This window comes from Talpa europaea (genome assembly GCF_964194135.1).
Source record: "Talpa europaea genome assembly, chromosome: 1".
Taxonomy (NCBI): domain Eukaryota; kingdom Metazoa; phylum Chordata; class Mammalia; order Eulipotyphla; family Talpidae; genus Talpa; species Talpa europaea.
The window spans coordinates 97514806-97532335 of NC_140073.1; the positions used below are offsets into that span (position 1 = coordinate 97514806).

The 17530-nt window shown below is 35.4% G+C and overlaps 1 protein-coding gene across 1 annotated transcript in view; it reads left to right on the forward strand.

Annotated features, from left to right (window-relative positions):
• Positions 1-17530, forward strand: part of GPD2 (glycerol-3-phosphate dehydrogenase 2) — a 98110-nt gene that overhangs the window by 25723 nt on the left and 54857 nt on the right. The window contains exons 3-5 of the mRNA XM_084253099.1: positions 7527-7651; positions 8923-9020; positions 10548-10711. Coding sequence (XP_084109225.1) covers positions 7527-7651; positions 8923-9020; positions 10548-10711 — 387 coding nt within the window. The remainder of the gene's footprint in view (positions 1-7526; positions 7652-8922; positions 9021-10547; positions 10712-17530) is intronic.

Sequence of the window (17530 nt, forward strand, 5' to 3'; positions counted from 1 at the left end):
CCTAATAATAAGGGAGGTAGAGATCTATCAGATAATAAAGTGTGTTCTAAAGATTCTTTAATTACTTTGCTAAAGGAATAGAGATCAGTGGAACAAAAGTTTTTAAGTCCAGAAATAGAGGTAAATACTAAAGTTTAGAGCAAGGTAAAAACAGAATTTACACTATGTCATTAATGGTATTAGAATGCCCCCAAATATGTGTGTACTTCTATGTTAGAAGTGTATGTGAATTTTTTAAAAATAGAGAAGGAAAGAAATTTTTTATTATTTTTATTTTTTATATTTTTTATTTATTTATTTTTTATTTATTTATTTATTTTTTATAGAGGCATGCTTTATTTATTTGTTTGCTGGTTTGTTTGTTTTGTTTATACATGCACTGGGTACAGTCAGAAGCGCGGGAGGGTGAGAGAATTCACCAGAGCCAGAGCGGGGAGCAGAGCAGGCAGAAGGACCGAAGTACACTGCTGAGGGGAGCAGCGGGTGGCAGGAGAGGTCTGCGCACCATGTGGGACCCTCCTCTGGTGGCCGGGGAGCAGCCGGGGATCGAACTGGTGCCGCAGAGGCCGCGGGCAGCTTCCCAACCCAGCGCTCAACCGCTGCGCCACCGGGGAGGCCCGGAAAGAAATTTTTTAAACGTGATGTCTATGTAAGTTATTTTTGGCTTGGAAAATCCTGCTAAATTTGATTTCATAAAAATTAAAACTTACCAAAATATAACCCCAAGTTTAGCAAAAATACAATGAAGCAATCGCATGTGTAATTGGGAAAATATTCATCACCTGTCATACAGAGGTTTATTTCAGGTTTTCAACTTTTTTATATCCTTTTGTTTTTATGTTTATTATAAACAGCATAGAGTTGAATTTAATCCATTTCCATTCATTTTTAAATTTTTTTTATTATTTATGTATTTATTTTATATATTTTTTATTTTTTGCATCATTGTTCATTTTTAAACAATATTTGCTTCCCTCACCCCATTTCCATTTATTTTGATCAATATGCGTTTATTTTGTGTTTCTTACCCTTCACTTTGTACTTCTTTTCCTTCATTCCCTTTCTTCTTATTGAATCGGTTTTGTAACACTCTTGCTGTGTACATTCAACTCTATACATGTTGTTGCTGCTACCTTTAATTCTCATCAGAATAATTCTCTATAGAGAATAATACTCCATTGACTTCCTAATTACAAAATCCAGAGGTAACTAATGCTAGTTCTGAAAGATGCTCCATGTATCTTATCAGAAGTCTTCTAGTCTTATGAAAGACCACAAAGTGTTTTTTTTTCTGCTTTAAACACAAATACAACAAACTTATTCTTCACAACTTGTTTTTCAATTTGCGATACATTTCAGACATTTCCCCAATAAGTACTATCTTTTTGAAAACAGAAATTAACCCAGATACTCATTTATTGCTATTATATTGTTATTAATAATATTTTGATCAATATGGCATTGTAAGTTCAGCCTTTAACACATCCCCTTCTGTAAAGAAGAATATTTTTGGGTATTCCTTCTCTCTTTGAACATTGACTGTTCAAACATTGGCCATTTATATAATAAAAAAGTAAAAAGAAAGCAACAACAGCAACTCTTAACCCCCTGAAACTGTATTATTGCAATTAATATTATGGGGTATATTTTTGTGTCTCCACTCATGTGTGTACTTCAGAAGCACAAATTATGTTTATGATATGTTCTGACAACATAGTATTTTCATTAATAGTTTCTTTCCTTATATTAAAAAAGTATTAAATAAACAACCCATTACTGTACCATTCTATAAAATGCTAACATTCATGATTAGAAATGAGAGGCTATAGCATAGGATTTGGGTTATAAGGATTAACAAGCCAGTATTACCTTGCAGCTTTACAGGACTGTTATTATTTTTTTAGAGAAATTGATCCTTCGTATAAAATGTTCAGCCTTTGGGTTAGTTCCTTTTCTTATTAATGGAAATGGCTTTTAAAATCCAAAGGTAAGTGCCCAAAGCTTTTCTAAAGAAGTATAAACTCCCTTTACCTTAAACTACATCATTTTTTCTTCATGGGCCATGTAGCCTTAATACCAATGCTTACGGTGCTAATAGACAGTGTCTAATTTTTTTGATTTCTGTGTTTATTACTTTGGTTCCTCTGATAGTTACTTTATAGTCATTACTCATTCCTTTCCATTTAAAAATTTCTAAATAATGCCATATCTGAAAATTTATTCTAATGAAATAGTTAAAGATGCAGAGCTTATATAAAAATATAAGCTTACAGTACTGTGCTAGTGAAGGCCAGAAATAACCTAAAATGTTCACAAATGGAGAATTGGATAAATATATCATTATAAATATTTGATATAATACTATCCACACATTATAAATGAAATTATGCGAAAATATATATTGACACAGAGAGATGTTTACAATAAACAATGTTAAATGAAAATATTAAAAATAAATGAATATGTCATCTGATCCTATTTTTGCAAAAAAGTACATGTGTGATTATATACGTGCATAGAAAATGTGAACATTTAAACACTCAAATGTCAATTGTGGTTGTCTCTGAGTAGTGCGATGGCAGGAGAGTTTTATTTTGTTCTCTTTACTTCTCTGCATTTATTATATTGAGCATGTTTTTCATGCATAATAAGATAATCAGTAAAAGGTATTAAAATATACTTCTGTTCTATTTCATGTTGTGAAAGTTAAATGTCGTATCGTTCCTCCCCTTAAATGGTAATTATCCTTCTATATTCATCCAACTGTCTTGATCCATGAGTTAGTTTAGTGGGAGTGTTTCTCATTCAGGTTAGAAAAGGCGAAATTAAAAAGTTGTGTTTAGCTCACAGCCCTCACCTCACCCAGACACAATTTTTACTTGCAAAGAGATGGGCAGAAGAAGATTGAAAGGTAGATTTCAAGTTTACTTTTATCTACTATAAGTAATCTTGTTATTCCACCTATGATTTTCAGAGTAATTTCCTCCATATATTAATGCTTTACCACTATCATGAAATTCTGACACTACCTACTAAAAGTAATCAATAATACAAACAAAAAATAAGATAATATTACCACTCCTAAGTGTTCTGGCTCATCTCAGGAGTAACAGAGCTTACTGCTTCCATGAAAAGTAACTGCTGAAAAGAAACTAACAAAAACTACGATTTCCCATAAAATGTAGTTTAGCGAATTCCTGTTGAATGCACAGAGAAGCTAGCCCTTTATGTGGGAAGGCCATTCTTTTTACTCTGATGGCAGATATATCCCTAGTCCTTCCGCCAGTTCCTCAAATCCACAGCCAGGAGTAGTTGCTTAGAACATGGCTTATGTTATTTTTGATGTCTTTTAAACTTAATTATTTTACCTAAGAACACAAAACGTTAGCATAGAATGTCACTTAAAAATATTTTTCATTATCTTTAAGAAGAGAAAATCATACCCCCTTTCCAGTTCCTTGCTTTATATTTTAAGTATTGGAAAACTCAATTCTGTTTTTCAGATCAGTGATTTTTAAGGGGAGGAAAAAGGTTTTGGATTTTTGAGAAGTGAAACAGAGAGGGGCTTATTACATAACAATCATGAAAGACATTATAAGGATTTAAAAATTTTCATTATCTTTGCTATAGTTGGTTAATCAGTTAAGGAATATATTTATGAGAAGTAGTTATAAGTTCTAATAATATCTTGGCTTTGCAAGATATTTCCCCTTCTTCATTCCATCATTCTCATCCACAGAAAAACAAGAAATCCAGAATATTTAGTATATCATAGCAATTGAAACTTTTAAATGTTTTTCTAGATATTTCTTTTGTAGTTCTAAAAGACTTTTAATAATAAGTTTAGCTTACATGGTACTTTAATAAATCAATTCAGCTTTAAAGATGAAAATTATTTACTTTTTGCTATGGAATGAGCAATATTATTTCTCTTTAGAAATTCTGCTGGGATAGCTTAATGATATGACACTGGAAATAATAGGACAGAAAAACAGCCTGGTTTGACAGAGAAGTCTATTTTAACTTTTGTTGGTATTCACTAGGGTTTCTCACATAAGTACATGTGAATAACTTTTTAAAATGTCCAATACTTGTAAAAGCAATTCTGAGGCTTTAAAGTGTTAGCTCTCACTTAAATATCCTGAAATATCCCTGAGATGGCTTGCTAATTCCTAGAGTAGTTCCCTGCCTCACAATGTGTCAGTTTGGAGAAGGGGGGGGAAAAAAAAATCCACCCTGACTGCAAAAGACCCTAAGACTCTCTTTGTGCCAGTCTCTAAATCTATCCTCAGCCTGGTGAGGCTGGAACATTCATTGCCCTGCTTGTACGGTGTGGCAACCATCCTCCAAATGGTCTCCTGCCGCAAACCTTTCTTTCCCTCGAGCCTTTCTTTCCCCTGTGCAGTCAGAGAAATCTTTCTGGAATAGTAATCTGATCTCTCAGTTTAAAACACCTGGGCAGTTCCCCTGGCAGGAACACAGTAGTATTTCTTAAAACGATATTCGAGAACTTCTGGAATAAAGCTAAGTTTTCTTCCTTTTTTATAATAATTTAAAAAAATTAACAAGCAGTTTCTTGTTCTTCCAAATGAATAACCTTGTTTGTAACTGAGCATGGTGTTCAAGTTCATGCATGTGTGGCATTGATGCGATATCTTGTACCTCCTGTTTTGAAGTAGTTTCTTCTCCAGATGATCCATGACTTGTAGCTGTGTTCTCAGAGCATTTTCCTTTTGAGGAGATCCAGATATTACTTACTTTTAAGAAACTATAGTCTGCAGGACAGGATCCAAATGCCTCACTGTGGATGAAAAACTCTTTGTTATCTGCCTTTCACTATTCCTCCCACTGACTGTCCTTCATATTGTCCCTCATACCCTGCACCCTAGCCCATGAGTGACGACAGTCCTGTAGAAAGCCAGACCATTTCGAGCACTTGCCTTTTTCTTGCTTAAGCAGGCCTTGGCCAATGATAAGTCCCTTTCTCCTCCTCCTCCTTTCCCTCCACCCGCCATCGTGAACACATACTCCTCTGTGGACTCAGCCTTTGCTGATGTCTCCATTGCTAAGTACATTAAAAACTACTACCTTCAGTGCAGTTATTGTTTAAACAGGGAAGTGTGTCATCAGTGAACTGTCCCCAAAATATAGTGACTTAAAACAACAGGTTCAGTGGGTCAGGAATCTGGGTGTGCTTAGCCTGGATCCTCTGGCTTCAAGTCTCTCCCAGGCTCTGTGTTTGCTAGCATCTCACATGGTTGTTAGTGGTATTCAGTTCTTCATGGTTTATAGCACTGAGATCTCTGTTCCTCATGACCTTCTGACTTGGGGACCTCCCTTAGTTCCTTAACTTACAACATGACAGCTTGCTTCATCCAAGTATGAGAGAGCATACAAGAGAGAGTACTGGAAAGAGCAGAAGTTAGTCTTTTGAAACCTAATCACGGAAGTGACATGCCTTTATTTTTGCTATACACCATTTGTTAGAAGCAATGGGCTAGTTCCATCCCACGCTCCAGAGTAGGGGACTAGATACTAGAAAGTGGGGGTTACTGGAGGATGTCTGTCTACTACAACCTGCAGAGGACCCTTTGGGCAAGCCCATGTGGGGGGTGACCCATGGGCTGGTTGGCAGGCTGTTTTTCCTCTCCAGTCTTAAGTCTAGGCCTCTTGTGGTACAGGTATCTTGATGCCATGACTGATTCCAAGGTTCAGAAAGAGGTATATTTAAATAATCTGTCTCTTAAATGCTATTTGAATGTCAACTCCCTCATCTGATCTTCAACTGAAGAGTAAATGACACTATTTTAGTGCTGGAAGAACTCTCTGTGTTGGACTTACTAAGAAAAGGTGATATAGCTCACCAAGACAGTGCATTTTTAAAAGATTGCAAATGTAATCTTGACCACACAATTTTGGGTTCATGCACTGAATTTAACTTCTAACTCATAGTAAGATGAGTCATCTGTACTTTCAAATGTAGTACCTATAGAACTGCTGTACTTTGTTTACTTGCCTCTCTTTGGCTGGGAGCCACTTGACAGTTTGGTTCATGCCTAATTCATTTCTAACCTCAGCACTTTGCCTGGCTTTTAGGCACTCAGTAGTCATTAAATACATACACACATTAAATACACATACACGCACGCGCTCGTGGACACCTGACACTGACTTTTTTAATATCCACTAGTAAATTTACTAAATATTCTAGGATTTTATAGATCTTTTTCTGGCATAAATGCTTAAAAGAGTGATCTGGGTCTACAATACCTGTAATTTCTGTGTTATTTTGCTGGTTAGTTAGAGCATTGGCAGTTTTTGCCCTGAGATCAGAGTTCTCTACTTTTCTCTCTACAGTTTCCAAATATTTTCTCCTTTTGAATTAAGGGGATTGCCCTGATTTTATGATGACATTTGGGTACGATATTTAAACTGTTAAAAGTTATAGAAATGACCCTTTGGTATTAAATGTAATAAATGGCTCTGAACTGAATACATGCACAGATTCTCTTATATGAGCTTTTGGAGCCAAAGCTGTTCCAGTTATATATTCCCATTGTAATTGGATTCTGTGACATTCTCATATCCCCCAGGAGTATGCCAGGCCCTGAAAATTCCTCATGGCTTGATGTTCATGTATACTTTGGGTCTTTTGAAGTTTTGGGTTTCATCTCTAAATAGCATGTGGGACTTATAGTAGTGCTGGCCTTACCCAGTCCTGAAGATGCAGGCCTGGTGTCTCTGCAAGGAAATAAAACAAAACCCAGCAATTTTATTTTTAAGAGATTTATTGATACCCTCAAATACAGGGTTGTAGGTGGATGGATGTTTTCTACAACTGACCTATCTTTGTTTTTTGTTACCAAGAATATTTTCTTTCCTTTACTTGTGAATCCTCTGCACTGGGTTCATTGTCCTGGCTTATAGTTTTGCTTTCAATTCTGTAAAATTGTACTTGTTTGTGTTAAGTTAGACTGTAAACTCCTCAGTATCAGAGGTTATTCTCTTCTTTCTTCTTTCTTGATTTCTTTTTTCTCCTTTCTCATTTTGTACCCATTATTATATCACTCTAGAAAAAGAAGCCAGCAAATAGGAAGTCTAGTCCAGATTTAATTTAGAGTAGAATAGAGATGAGGGGCTGGAATGTGTTTGGGTGAGGGGTGAGTTCCAGAACACTTTGTAACAATACTAGTTAACACTACATGGGAAAAGTTGGGTGCCAGGCCCTCCTTTGACCCCCTAAATGCACCAGTCTATGATACTACCATGAAATTATACTGTAATATTTTCTAGTTTGTGATTCATTCACAGTTTAATATGCTTCTAGTTCTGGTTTGACTTTTCCCCTAGGAAGAGACTAAAATCTCTTCATTATAACATAGACAGTGTACTGCACTTTGAATACAAATTTATCCATGTTCAGAGCAATTTTTCTTGTGATTGTCTCTACCCTGGAGAAGTGCCTTTAATGAATTACATACAAATTGTGTAATTTAAGAAGTTAATTTGGTTTTCTGGTTACACAGGACTAAAAACAGCCCTTGTAGAAAGAGATGATTTCTCATCAGGGACCAGCAGCAGAAGCACTAAATTGATCCATGGTGGTGTGCGATATCTTCAGAAGGCTATCATGAAGTTAGATATTGAGCAGGTAATTGTGTATGCTGGTTGTTAAACAAAAATTGCAACTATGCTTTCTTTTTTTCTAACCAATTAAATGAGGTTTTTTTTTTTTTTTTTATGGCTTTTTAACATTTCTTCCTGTGGAAATACCTATTCTGCTGGACTATCTTTCAGAAGAGCTGTTCCAGTTCTTTCCTGTAATATTATGTTTATGAGCGATCAGGGACTTTTCCTACACAGACATGTCAAAGTATAGATTTTGAAAATCACTTTTTGATGTGTTGTCTTATAACAATTTTGATTTTGGTTTTTGTTTTTGCCAATGGCCACCAAATTGCTATTCCCAAAGAATTTTCAGGGGAGCTGTATTGCATTACAGAAGGAATATTAAATTGATCCTCCTAACTGCAACTGAAATCATATGTTCATATTGTCATTGAAATACTCTCAAGAAAAAGGTGATCTGAGTTAGGCTTACCTTATGCAGCAATTTATTTTGTCCAGTCTGCCACCATTTGAAAACTGCCCAGTCAGTGTGGAAGGTGACATTTCCCAGAGGGACCCCCCCCCCCAAAAAAAAATCTGAACTCTTTATTTGCTTTTCATATATGAAAAATACAGTAGCACTCACTTGACATTGTCAATTTTGAACTGCCCCTCTTTCTTACATCTTTTTGGCATCAGGATGGATGCAAGGCAGAGTATAGGATTTAGAATCAGATGACTTGTGGTATGTTCCAGCTTATTTATTCAATTTTTGTGAGCCTCAGGTTTCTCATTTGTAAAATTAATATTGTAATGGTAATGTTGGCTCTTCAGAGAGCATCATGATGACTAAAGGAGTTAAGACAAAAGCTTTTTTATAATCTGTAAAATACTCTTCAACTCCTGAGTGTCATTTTTGCTTGGGTTAGTGGAGACAAGAAGGAAAGGTTGAGTGTGAATTTGAGCCATCTGTTATCTCTTACATGAGAAATATAGGGAACTGTGAAAGGGGACAATACAGAGAATGCAAGATAAATTGTTACAATAATCTTCTAACTCAAGTTAGGAAAATATCTTACACCTGGGAACTCTGACAGCATGTTTTTCTCCTATGCAAATACAGTTAAGGTTTCTAAAAAATCTTTCAGGTTGACAGCATGATGTATTATTAGAAATTTGATTAGGAGGGAGCTATCCTCGCTCAGAGGTAAGAGAGGTTTCTGTGTATCAATCAGTTGGCAGGGTGTCTATTTGCCATTTGAAAATATTATGATCTATTACTGCCAAACTAATTTTCTCTGTTTTGCTTTTCAGTATAGGATGGTAAAAGAAGCCCTTCACGAGCGTGCCAACCTGCTAGAAATTGCTCCCCATTTATCAGCTCCACTGCCTATAATGCTTCCAGTATACAAGTAAGCCCTTTGATATCTTTCTATTATTTGCTTATCTGAGGTCAATAGTCCAGTAGTTTTAATGTATGTTTCTTAATGTAGTTTTGATTGGTTGTACTAGTTAATCATTTTCAAATAATTTCCTTTGTTATATTTAAAAATGTGGCTTTTCCTAAGTTGCTCTCTTCTGCCCTATCTCTCCGGGCTATACCTCCAAAGCAAAAGAGGTTGTATTTTATATGTGTAATTAGTAATTTCTGTATCCAATTTTCTGATGATGTGTAGAAGAGAAGTTTTTTTTTGCACTGGGGAATGTAAGGAGGTCATTTGGAGACCAAAATGCAAAGCCAGATAGTATCCTGCTGCAAAATCCAAACCTAATATGCACTAATTCTGATCCTAAACCATTTAGAGTAGTTTTAAATTTATAAACTAATGAAAACTGAAAAACTGGTTTGGAGGTATCTGACTATCAGTTACTAAATCCAATTTTACTGATATTAGAGTTATCTGTGAAGTCACCTTCAGTTGGATACAGATAATATAAAATTGAACCGTGTAAGTGTTAGCCATGTGAGTATTGTGGGGACCTAGAAACAAATTTCATATTTTTTGTCTATACTCTGTCATAGATTAAATTAGTGATTCTCTGCTCTGGGTGTACTTTAGATTCATGTAGTTCCCCTACCAAAGCTAGTTAAGTAAATCTCTAGAAATGTGAGTCCCAAGCATCTGTATTACTTTTGATGCTTTCTAGGGAATTCTAATATGTAGCCAGGTTGAGTCCACTGCCTTTTTTTTTTTTTTTTAAAGATTTATTTATTCATACATACAAGAACTGGGATACAGGTCAGACGCGCGGGAGGGTGAAAGGATTCACTAGAGACAGAGCTGAGAACAGAGCAGGCAGACTGAGTGAAATACACTGCTGAGTGGAGCAGAGGGCGAGACAGGAGAGGTCTGCTGCACCATGTAGGGTTCTTGCAGGCTGGCCGGGAATCAAACCTGTTCTGTAGAGGCTGCGGACAGCTTCACAGCTCTGCGCTCAACCCACTGCGCCACCAGGGTAGGCCTAAGTCCACTGCCTTACAAATGATTTCATTTACTTACAGAATTCCACTAGGTTGTCATCAAAAAGTCATGCAGTTTTCTCTTGTTTCTTTTGCAGTACCCATCTAGATAAAATTTTCTTTGTTTAAAAGTATCTTATCAGGGCCTCTCCAGTGGTGCAGCGGGTTGAGCCATGCTGTGAAGCTGTGCTCAGTCTCTGCAGCGTGGGTTCGATTCCCGGATGGCTGGGGAGATTCCCACATGGCACAGCAGACCTCTCCTGCCTTGCCCGCTTCTCTCCTCAGTAGTGTCTTCTGTCCGTCTGCCTGTTCTGCTCCCCGCTCTGTCTCTGGTGTATTCTCTCACCTTCCCGTGCCTCTGACCTGTACCCCAGTTCTTGTATAAATAAATAAATCTTAAAAAAAAAAGTATCTTATCACCTAAAGTGACATTCTGTAATGTACTCTGAAGAAATTTTTCCTCCTCTTTATACTGTAGGTGGTGGCAGTTACCTTACTACTGGGTAGGAATCAAGCTATATGATCTGGTTGCAGGAAGCAATTGCCTGAAAAGTAGTTATGTTCTCAGCAAATCAAGAGCCCTTGAGCATTTCCCAATGCTCCAGAAGGACAAACTAGTAGGAGCAATTGTCTACTATGATGGTATGTGCTTTTTTTTACAAAGTACTCTTATTCATGGCCCTTATAGTTTATTCTTACTAAGAATGTTTTGCTTTCACTTTTAACGCTAATCTTACATAGCTCAAAAATCATGTGCACACATACTCTCCATTTTCTCTACTATTAGTTGAAAAACTATTCATAGTGTTTTCCTTTTAATATTGTTTATTTTTGCATATTCCTTTTCTTCTTTCACTTCTACTTTGTAACTCATGGTTGGTTTGGTACATTTTCCTGTCATGAATTTGGACTCCACCCTTGTGCCATTTAATTTGTTACATGTTTGCCAGCAAATATTTCTCTTATGAATATATTATAGTGTTGAAAGCAGCTGAGGAACTGTTAGTTTTTCTAGATGGAACCTCTATTTTCAAGGGGTAATAAGCCTAGGGGAAAATGCCCTCTGGCCTGAAATTGACATGTCTATTTTGCACAGGACACACATTTTGAACTTATAATTTATATGATGAAGGTAGATGAACATTGCATCTGCTTTTATTGCTTATTTTATTGATGTTAGATGTTCTCTAATGGTGAATTGTCTAGTATCCATTTGCCATGTGTTTCAGTTTCATTCATTTTGCGTGTGTGTGTGGGGGGGGGAGGGAGAGAGAGACAGAGAACAATCTAGTTTTGTACACTTTTATTTGAGGAACCTAACCACTTAACACATCCCTAGATCACCACAGTAGAAAACAGAACAAGAAAAGCGACTTGTGAAATTTTATTGTAGTTTTAAAGACTGTACGGAATTGGGAAATAGTCTGAGAATATCCATTTATAAGGGGACACCTGAACTCAAAAACTCAAAAACTCTTGGAAATTTTGTGGCACAAAGGACAGAGTATGCTTTGTAGATGAGTTCATTTTTTAACCCCCATTATCAGATCTTTTGTATCTAGTATTAATTATCTAAACTCTTAGCTTGAAGAAATATTTTTTGTGTTCTGCTTTTTCAGGTTCCTTTGATACTTGTACTTAATATTATAGGATATTATCAAACCACCCCCACCTCTTTTTTTTCTTCTTGTCACTGTTAGTTTCTGATTCAGTTTTGCTGTCTGTCAGACCTTCATGTGTGAGTGCAAAATGTATATGTGCAGAGGGGGCGATGGGGACAAATTCAAGAAAATGTCCTAGGAGTAATAATATTAGAAAAATGTTAAGGGTCTTCGACAAACATTAAATGCTAGAAAATTCACATTTTCAGTGCCTTCCAGCATCTAAACACCACGGGGGGATTACTTAACTACTTTTTTGGTGCCCTTGATTGAGCCTCCATGTTAAAGGACAGTCTTAACTGTGAATTTGCTTTCTCTGAATCAGACCTTAATGTAATCCACTGTAGTTTATTGGGTGATTATATTAAAGAGGTTTTTGGTCCAGGAGGAGTAAGAAGGCATTCTGCAAATAGCATCCTGTCCATCTTGACCCACAAGTGTTTGTGCCCTTTGTCTCTTCCTTCCCAAACAAACCCTTTCAAATACTTGCTCATTTTCTCCAGCATGTGATGTAGTGAACACTAATTACCTTATTTTTTTATCTTGTGTATATTTAATTACCTTAAGAGGTATATTGATGGATGGGCGTCATATCTCAATTTGTAATATTCTGTATTATGTTGGCTTGATATCGTTAAGAATTGTAGATTCTATTGATTCTACATGAAGAAATCAAGGGAAATATAAGTCACATAATGCAGTAGAAATACTATGCTGTTGAATCAAGAGGAGGAAATCTTTCTTTAATCTTGAATTGACTTTTATAGCTGGCCGCAGATTGCAAAATTATCAGTTTAGCTAAGATTATTGAAAAAAATAAAAATCATTTTTGAAATAATTTCAAGCTGATATTTGAAAACTGACTGTAAGATCTCACATCTTGAATGTAAGGGGGAAAAGTAATTATATTCAAGTCATTTGAAATAAATCATATGCTTTTTAGCCTTGTTCTGAAATGATACAGGCCTAACCATGTCATGCTTGAGGGGAGACAAAGCAAGAACACAAAGTAAAGTGTAGTTCTCTGGTTTCACAACTGCATTCACAGGTAGTGCATTCCTTTACCTGATGATATCATAATCAATTTAAATATCAATATGGAAATAAGGTACAAAGGAGCATAAATTTAAGGAATTAAATACACTAAATGTGTGCTCAGCGAAAGCAAGGGATGCCTTACCCTGTGATCAGAAAAATAGTATTAACAACCTGCTAGCAAAGTGTTTGAGGCAGAAAAGAAATAATTTCTCAATATTTACCATTGCAAATGAAGTCTAAATATTGCAATTTATAAGATAAACTCATCTTAACAAGAAGAAAAATACTCTTCATAACTAACCATTTTTAGAATGTAATAGCAGTCACCTAAACAATTTTAAAATGTATTTAAGCTGCTTGGTAGAAATGTATATATTTTTCTTCAAAAATAATTTATTGAGATGAATTCATACAACATAGTATTAACCCTTTTAAAGTGCACATAAGTAACAAGTTTTGTAACTCTCACCTTGGAATAATATTGATTATGATGAAAAAGTGGCACAAGCCATTAGATAAATTTTTAAATGCTACAGGAAGTTTTGCTAAGGAAAAATCTTTTTGGTAATACATCAAACAATTACTTCAGCACCAGGAAAACATGAAACACAATGGTGTGAAAATATAATCAGACCAGTAAATATTGTTACTCACTTGGACCTTGGCTAAGATAATCTTTAAGCTTCCTGCAACACTCACATGTGTGTTAGGGCTGTAAGATTTTCCTCTGAAATATAAAATGTACAAAGGTCAAAATATTTTTCTAATTACTCCTAAGAACAGTCCCTCTTAAATAGTGATGGTCATTGCATAGGACTAAGGCAATATCTTGTCCTCCACAAAAGTCTATAGGGATAAGATAAATTCTATATAATTTTAGATGTGATAGTTATAGTGGCTGTTCTCTGCTTGGCATAGGTATAACACATTGCCGTATTATGTTGTTAACGGCTAAGAAATACACACACATAAGAAGGAATAACTGCTATCTTTTTCAATACAGACAAAGTAGATGTCTAATTTCTCAGTAAAATCCATATGAAATGAAAGTTAGAATGGGAAGTGACATACCAGGTTTATTTCCTTCTTACAATCTGTTAGAGAAAGCATACAGTCAACTCACTGGTTTTTCTGACAGAGATATGCCCTAATGTTTCCTATCCAGCTTCTTGCTGTCTCCTACAGAAGGGCCACCAGCTGGAACCCAGCCATCACCATCACCACTGGTATAGGGGTTACTAGGTAGAGAGGGGTGTTTAAGGAGCGCAAGGAGTGTTTAAGACATGACAGACTTGGGTGACTTAGCAGACTGTGAGATTGTGCGAACCAGATGTGAAAGGATAGCCAGTTTCCTCAGAAACTTATTTGTCTTCCTCTATGAACTTTACTTCAGTCTTCCTGTTCACAGAGTAGATCTTTGGTGCCATTCAAGTTGGACTCCAGTCATCCATTCCATTCCATTGTAGAGAAAATGAGATATAATTAAAAATCATTAAATATTTAAAACCATTAAATACACCCATTAAGCTTCTGTAAAATAAAACTGGAGGATAAAATGGAAGTCTTAAATTCCTCTCAGAGTCAAAGCACTGACAGAGAGAGATGTCTGTTATTTCATACCCAATGATGCCCTTAAGTATTCCTTATGCACATATGAAAATAGCAACCTACAAGAAATTACATTGCCTTTCTTAATGCAAATAAAAGTTAGTTACATCCATGCTTTAAAGGGGAAATTAAAGCCTAGGTTTCACTAGAATATTCATTTTTATTCCAACCTAAAACTCACAGCACACAAATAGATGAATTCAGCTCGTGAGAGAGCAAAGCCAATTTAATCTCTGGCTCCCCTGAGGTAAATGTAGTTCACGGTCCTGCCCCCACCCCAACCTCAGCTATAATCCCTGACTCCTGGAGGTAAAAATGCACTGAAGTGAGGAAAATTCTGCAGCAGGATATAATGATCCAAAATGACAGGGACAATAATGACAATGAATTTCATGTCTCCCAGTCATGAGCTGGAGATGCTTGACTAGGCTGACTTATACAATTAAATTGTTACAGGTACAGCAGGAGATGCAGTTAGCTGTATGCTTTGGGGAGCGATGCCTCTGGCAAAAGGGATATTGTGGAATCCAGATTCTTTTGTAAGGAACAAACTATTACTCCTCTAGGCATGCACCCGCAATTGTACACTTTAATAAAAAGAAAGGCTGGGCTAAAGACAAGTCTTTTAAGGTGTTGATTTTATCTACTTTGAAAGCTTAAAAAAATCAATTACCCAATAACACAATGGTGATTTTTTTTCTTGGCCTTAATGTTTTTGTTTTCCCATTGCTTTCCTGGAACATAAGTCAAGTGTAAAGATGGTACTTTTAATCATTATTTATACTATTTGTAAACACAATTGTTGGAATTAATTGGGTGTTATCTACTTTAAATCTTACCAACACATTAATTTCTTGAGATTAATAGTTAGTTGAATAAATAACTGAACACTATGGATTTACAAACAAGCAGCAGTGCCATTATCCAAGCTTGGCTAAGTGCTTTTAATGAAGTTCTTTTTTTTTTTTTTTTTTATTTATTTATACAAGCACTGGGTACAGTCAGAAGCGTGGGAGGGTGAGAGGATTCACCAGAGCCAAAGCGGGGAGCAGAGCAGGCAGAAGGACCGAAGTACACTGCTGAGGGGAGCAGCGGGTGGCAGGAGAGGTCTGCGCACCATGTGGGGCCCTCCTTCAGTAGCCAGAGATCAAACTGGCACTGCAGAGGCTGCGGGCAGCTTCGCAACCCAGCGCTCAACCGCTGCGCCACTGGGGAGGCCCATTAATGAAGTTCTTGTATGGTTGGAATGGTCATCCCTAAACAAGGATATGGAGTGGATGAGCCTCATGGAATACACAAAGATGACCCCTGGGTTTAGGCAGAACATAGAACTTCTACTTAGAGCTGTTTCTATCAAATTCCTTATAAATAACTTTTTATATGTGGTTCAAATGTCCATAATATGTAAGTACATGTAGGTGTATACACACTTATATCTATGTATAGGCACAATAGTACCTGTGTATGTAATTAGTAATAGCATATTAGTAATAATATGTAATTTATATACAAATGTAAGTATTGGTATTATATGCTGATACTAATTTACTTTGGGAATAATTGACTTAATTTTTCTTTTTTGAACAACTGGGTAGTAATTTGTCATCATTTTATATCTTTGATAACTGATAATTTGATTCTTTTCATTATCAATATATTTAGTGAGAGGGAAAATACCTCTAAAGAGTAGACATTATCGAAGTCCAATTTCTGTGAACTTCTATTGAAGGGACTGAAAAAACAAGTATTGTTTAGGGAGGTGGTATCTTGGGGACTTTCCAGTTGTCAAAATTTGTCTGGATGCATTATAGCTTCTATTTATTTGTTCTTTAATTTCTATCTTATAATAAAAATGTAGATTTATTTAAAAATGTAAAGTTCTATTTGCTAGCAGTTCTTAAGACTCCTCGCCCTCTTGAGTTCTTATTGTACATATCAAGGCTTACAATTACTAGATATTCATGCATATATAAGAATACATAGCGCACATATGTAAGTTGTGAAGCTTAATCACAAAGACCCTAGAATCCTCTACTTTCCTTAAAGCCTAAAATATTGCTAATAGATTGAAATTCTTTGTCATTTCAAATTGACTGTTCCTTACTTCATTTTTCTCTCTTTTTCATAGAAATAACTGCTATTCTGAATTTTATTATTAGAATTCCTGCTCTTCCTTTTTTTTACCTTCTATAACATTTTAAAGTAATCTATTTAGCTTTGTTTTTAAGCTCTGTAAAAGTATAATATGATATATTCCATAAGTTGATATAAACTTATATCAACAGTTAAATTGTTTTTATAAACAGGTTGACTCACCTGGTAAGGATGAACTTTCATATACATTGTGATTCTAACTATATGCCTGAAGAAACTTACAAATATGTACCAGGAAATATATACAGAAAAGTTTATTGAAGCATGGGCATTATTTCAAAAAGGCAAATAATTTAAATATCTATGAAGAGACAAATGAATAATTATGATGTGTTAGTGTAATAGAGTCAAACAGCATTGAAAGTAAATGAACTAAGTTAAACTGAATAACACAGATGAGTTTTAGAAAAATAATGTTGAAAATGTCATGATAACATGTTTCATAATTATAAGCTCATAATCAGGCTTAAAAACTGCTTTCGAAAGGATTGTAGTGTAGTTGAAAAAATTGACAATCAACAATGTGGAAGTAGATGAGTTAGGTCCACAAACTTTGTTGAGTTTTCAGCTCTACATAATATATCTGTGAATTTTAGGCTTATCATACCTGACTCACAAGGTGTTGGAGATTTCAATGAACTAGTGAGTGTAAAATAGCTTTATAAGTATAAAATATTGCTTAAATATTTCATCTGGGTCACTTTTTTGAATATTCTGCAGTCTACTGAATTTTTACTTTTTAATGAAATTGTTCCAAAGTGAAGCATCAATTCCACAAATGTCCCTTTATATATTTAAACCATACACATTCTACCAGAAAAAATTTGTAAAACTTTCTTCGGAGGAAGGAACATATCATGTATATAAACATGCCACAGGTGTGTGTATAATCCTTGAAATTTAAGGATTAAAAACAATGCTTTAAAAGAACTTACCATAAAATTATTCACCCCCTAGACATTGATTTAAAACAAATTTTCTTTTACTATTTCTCCTTGTC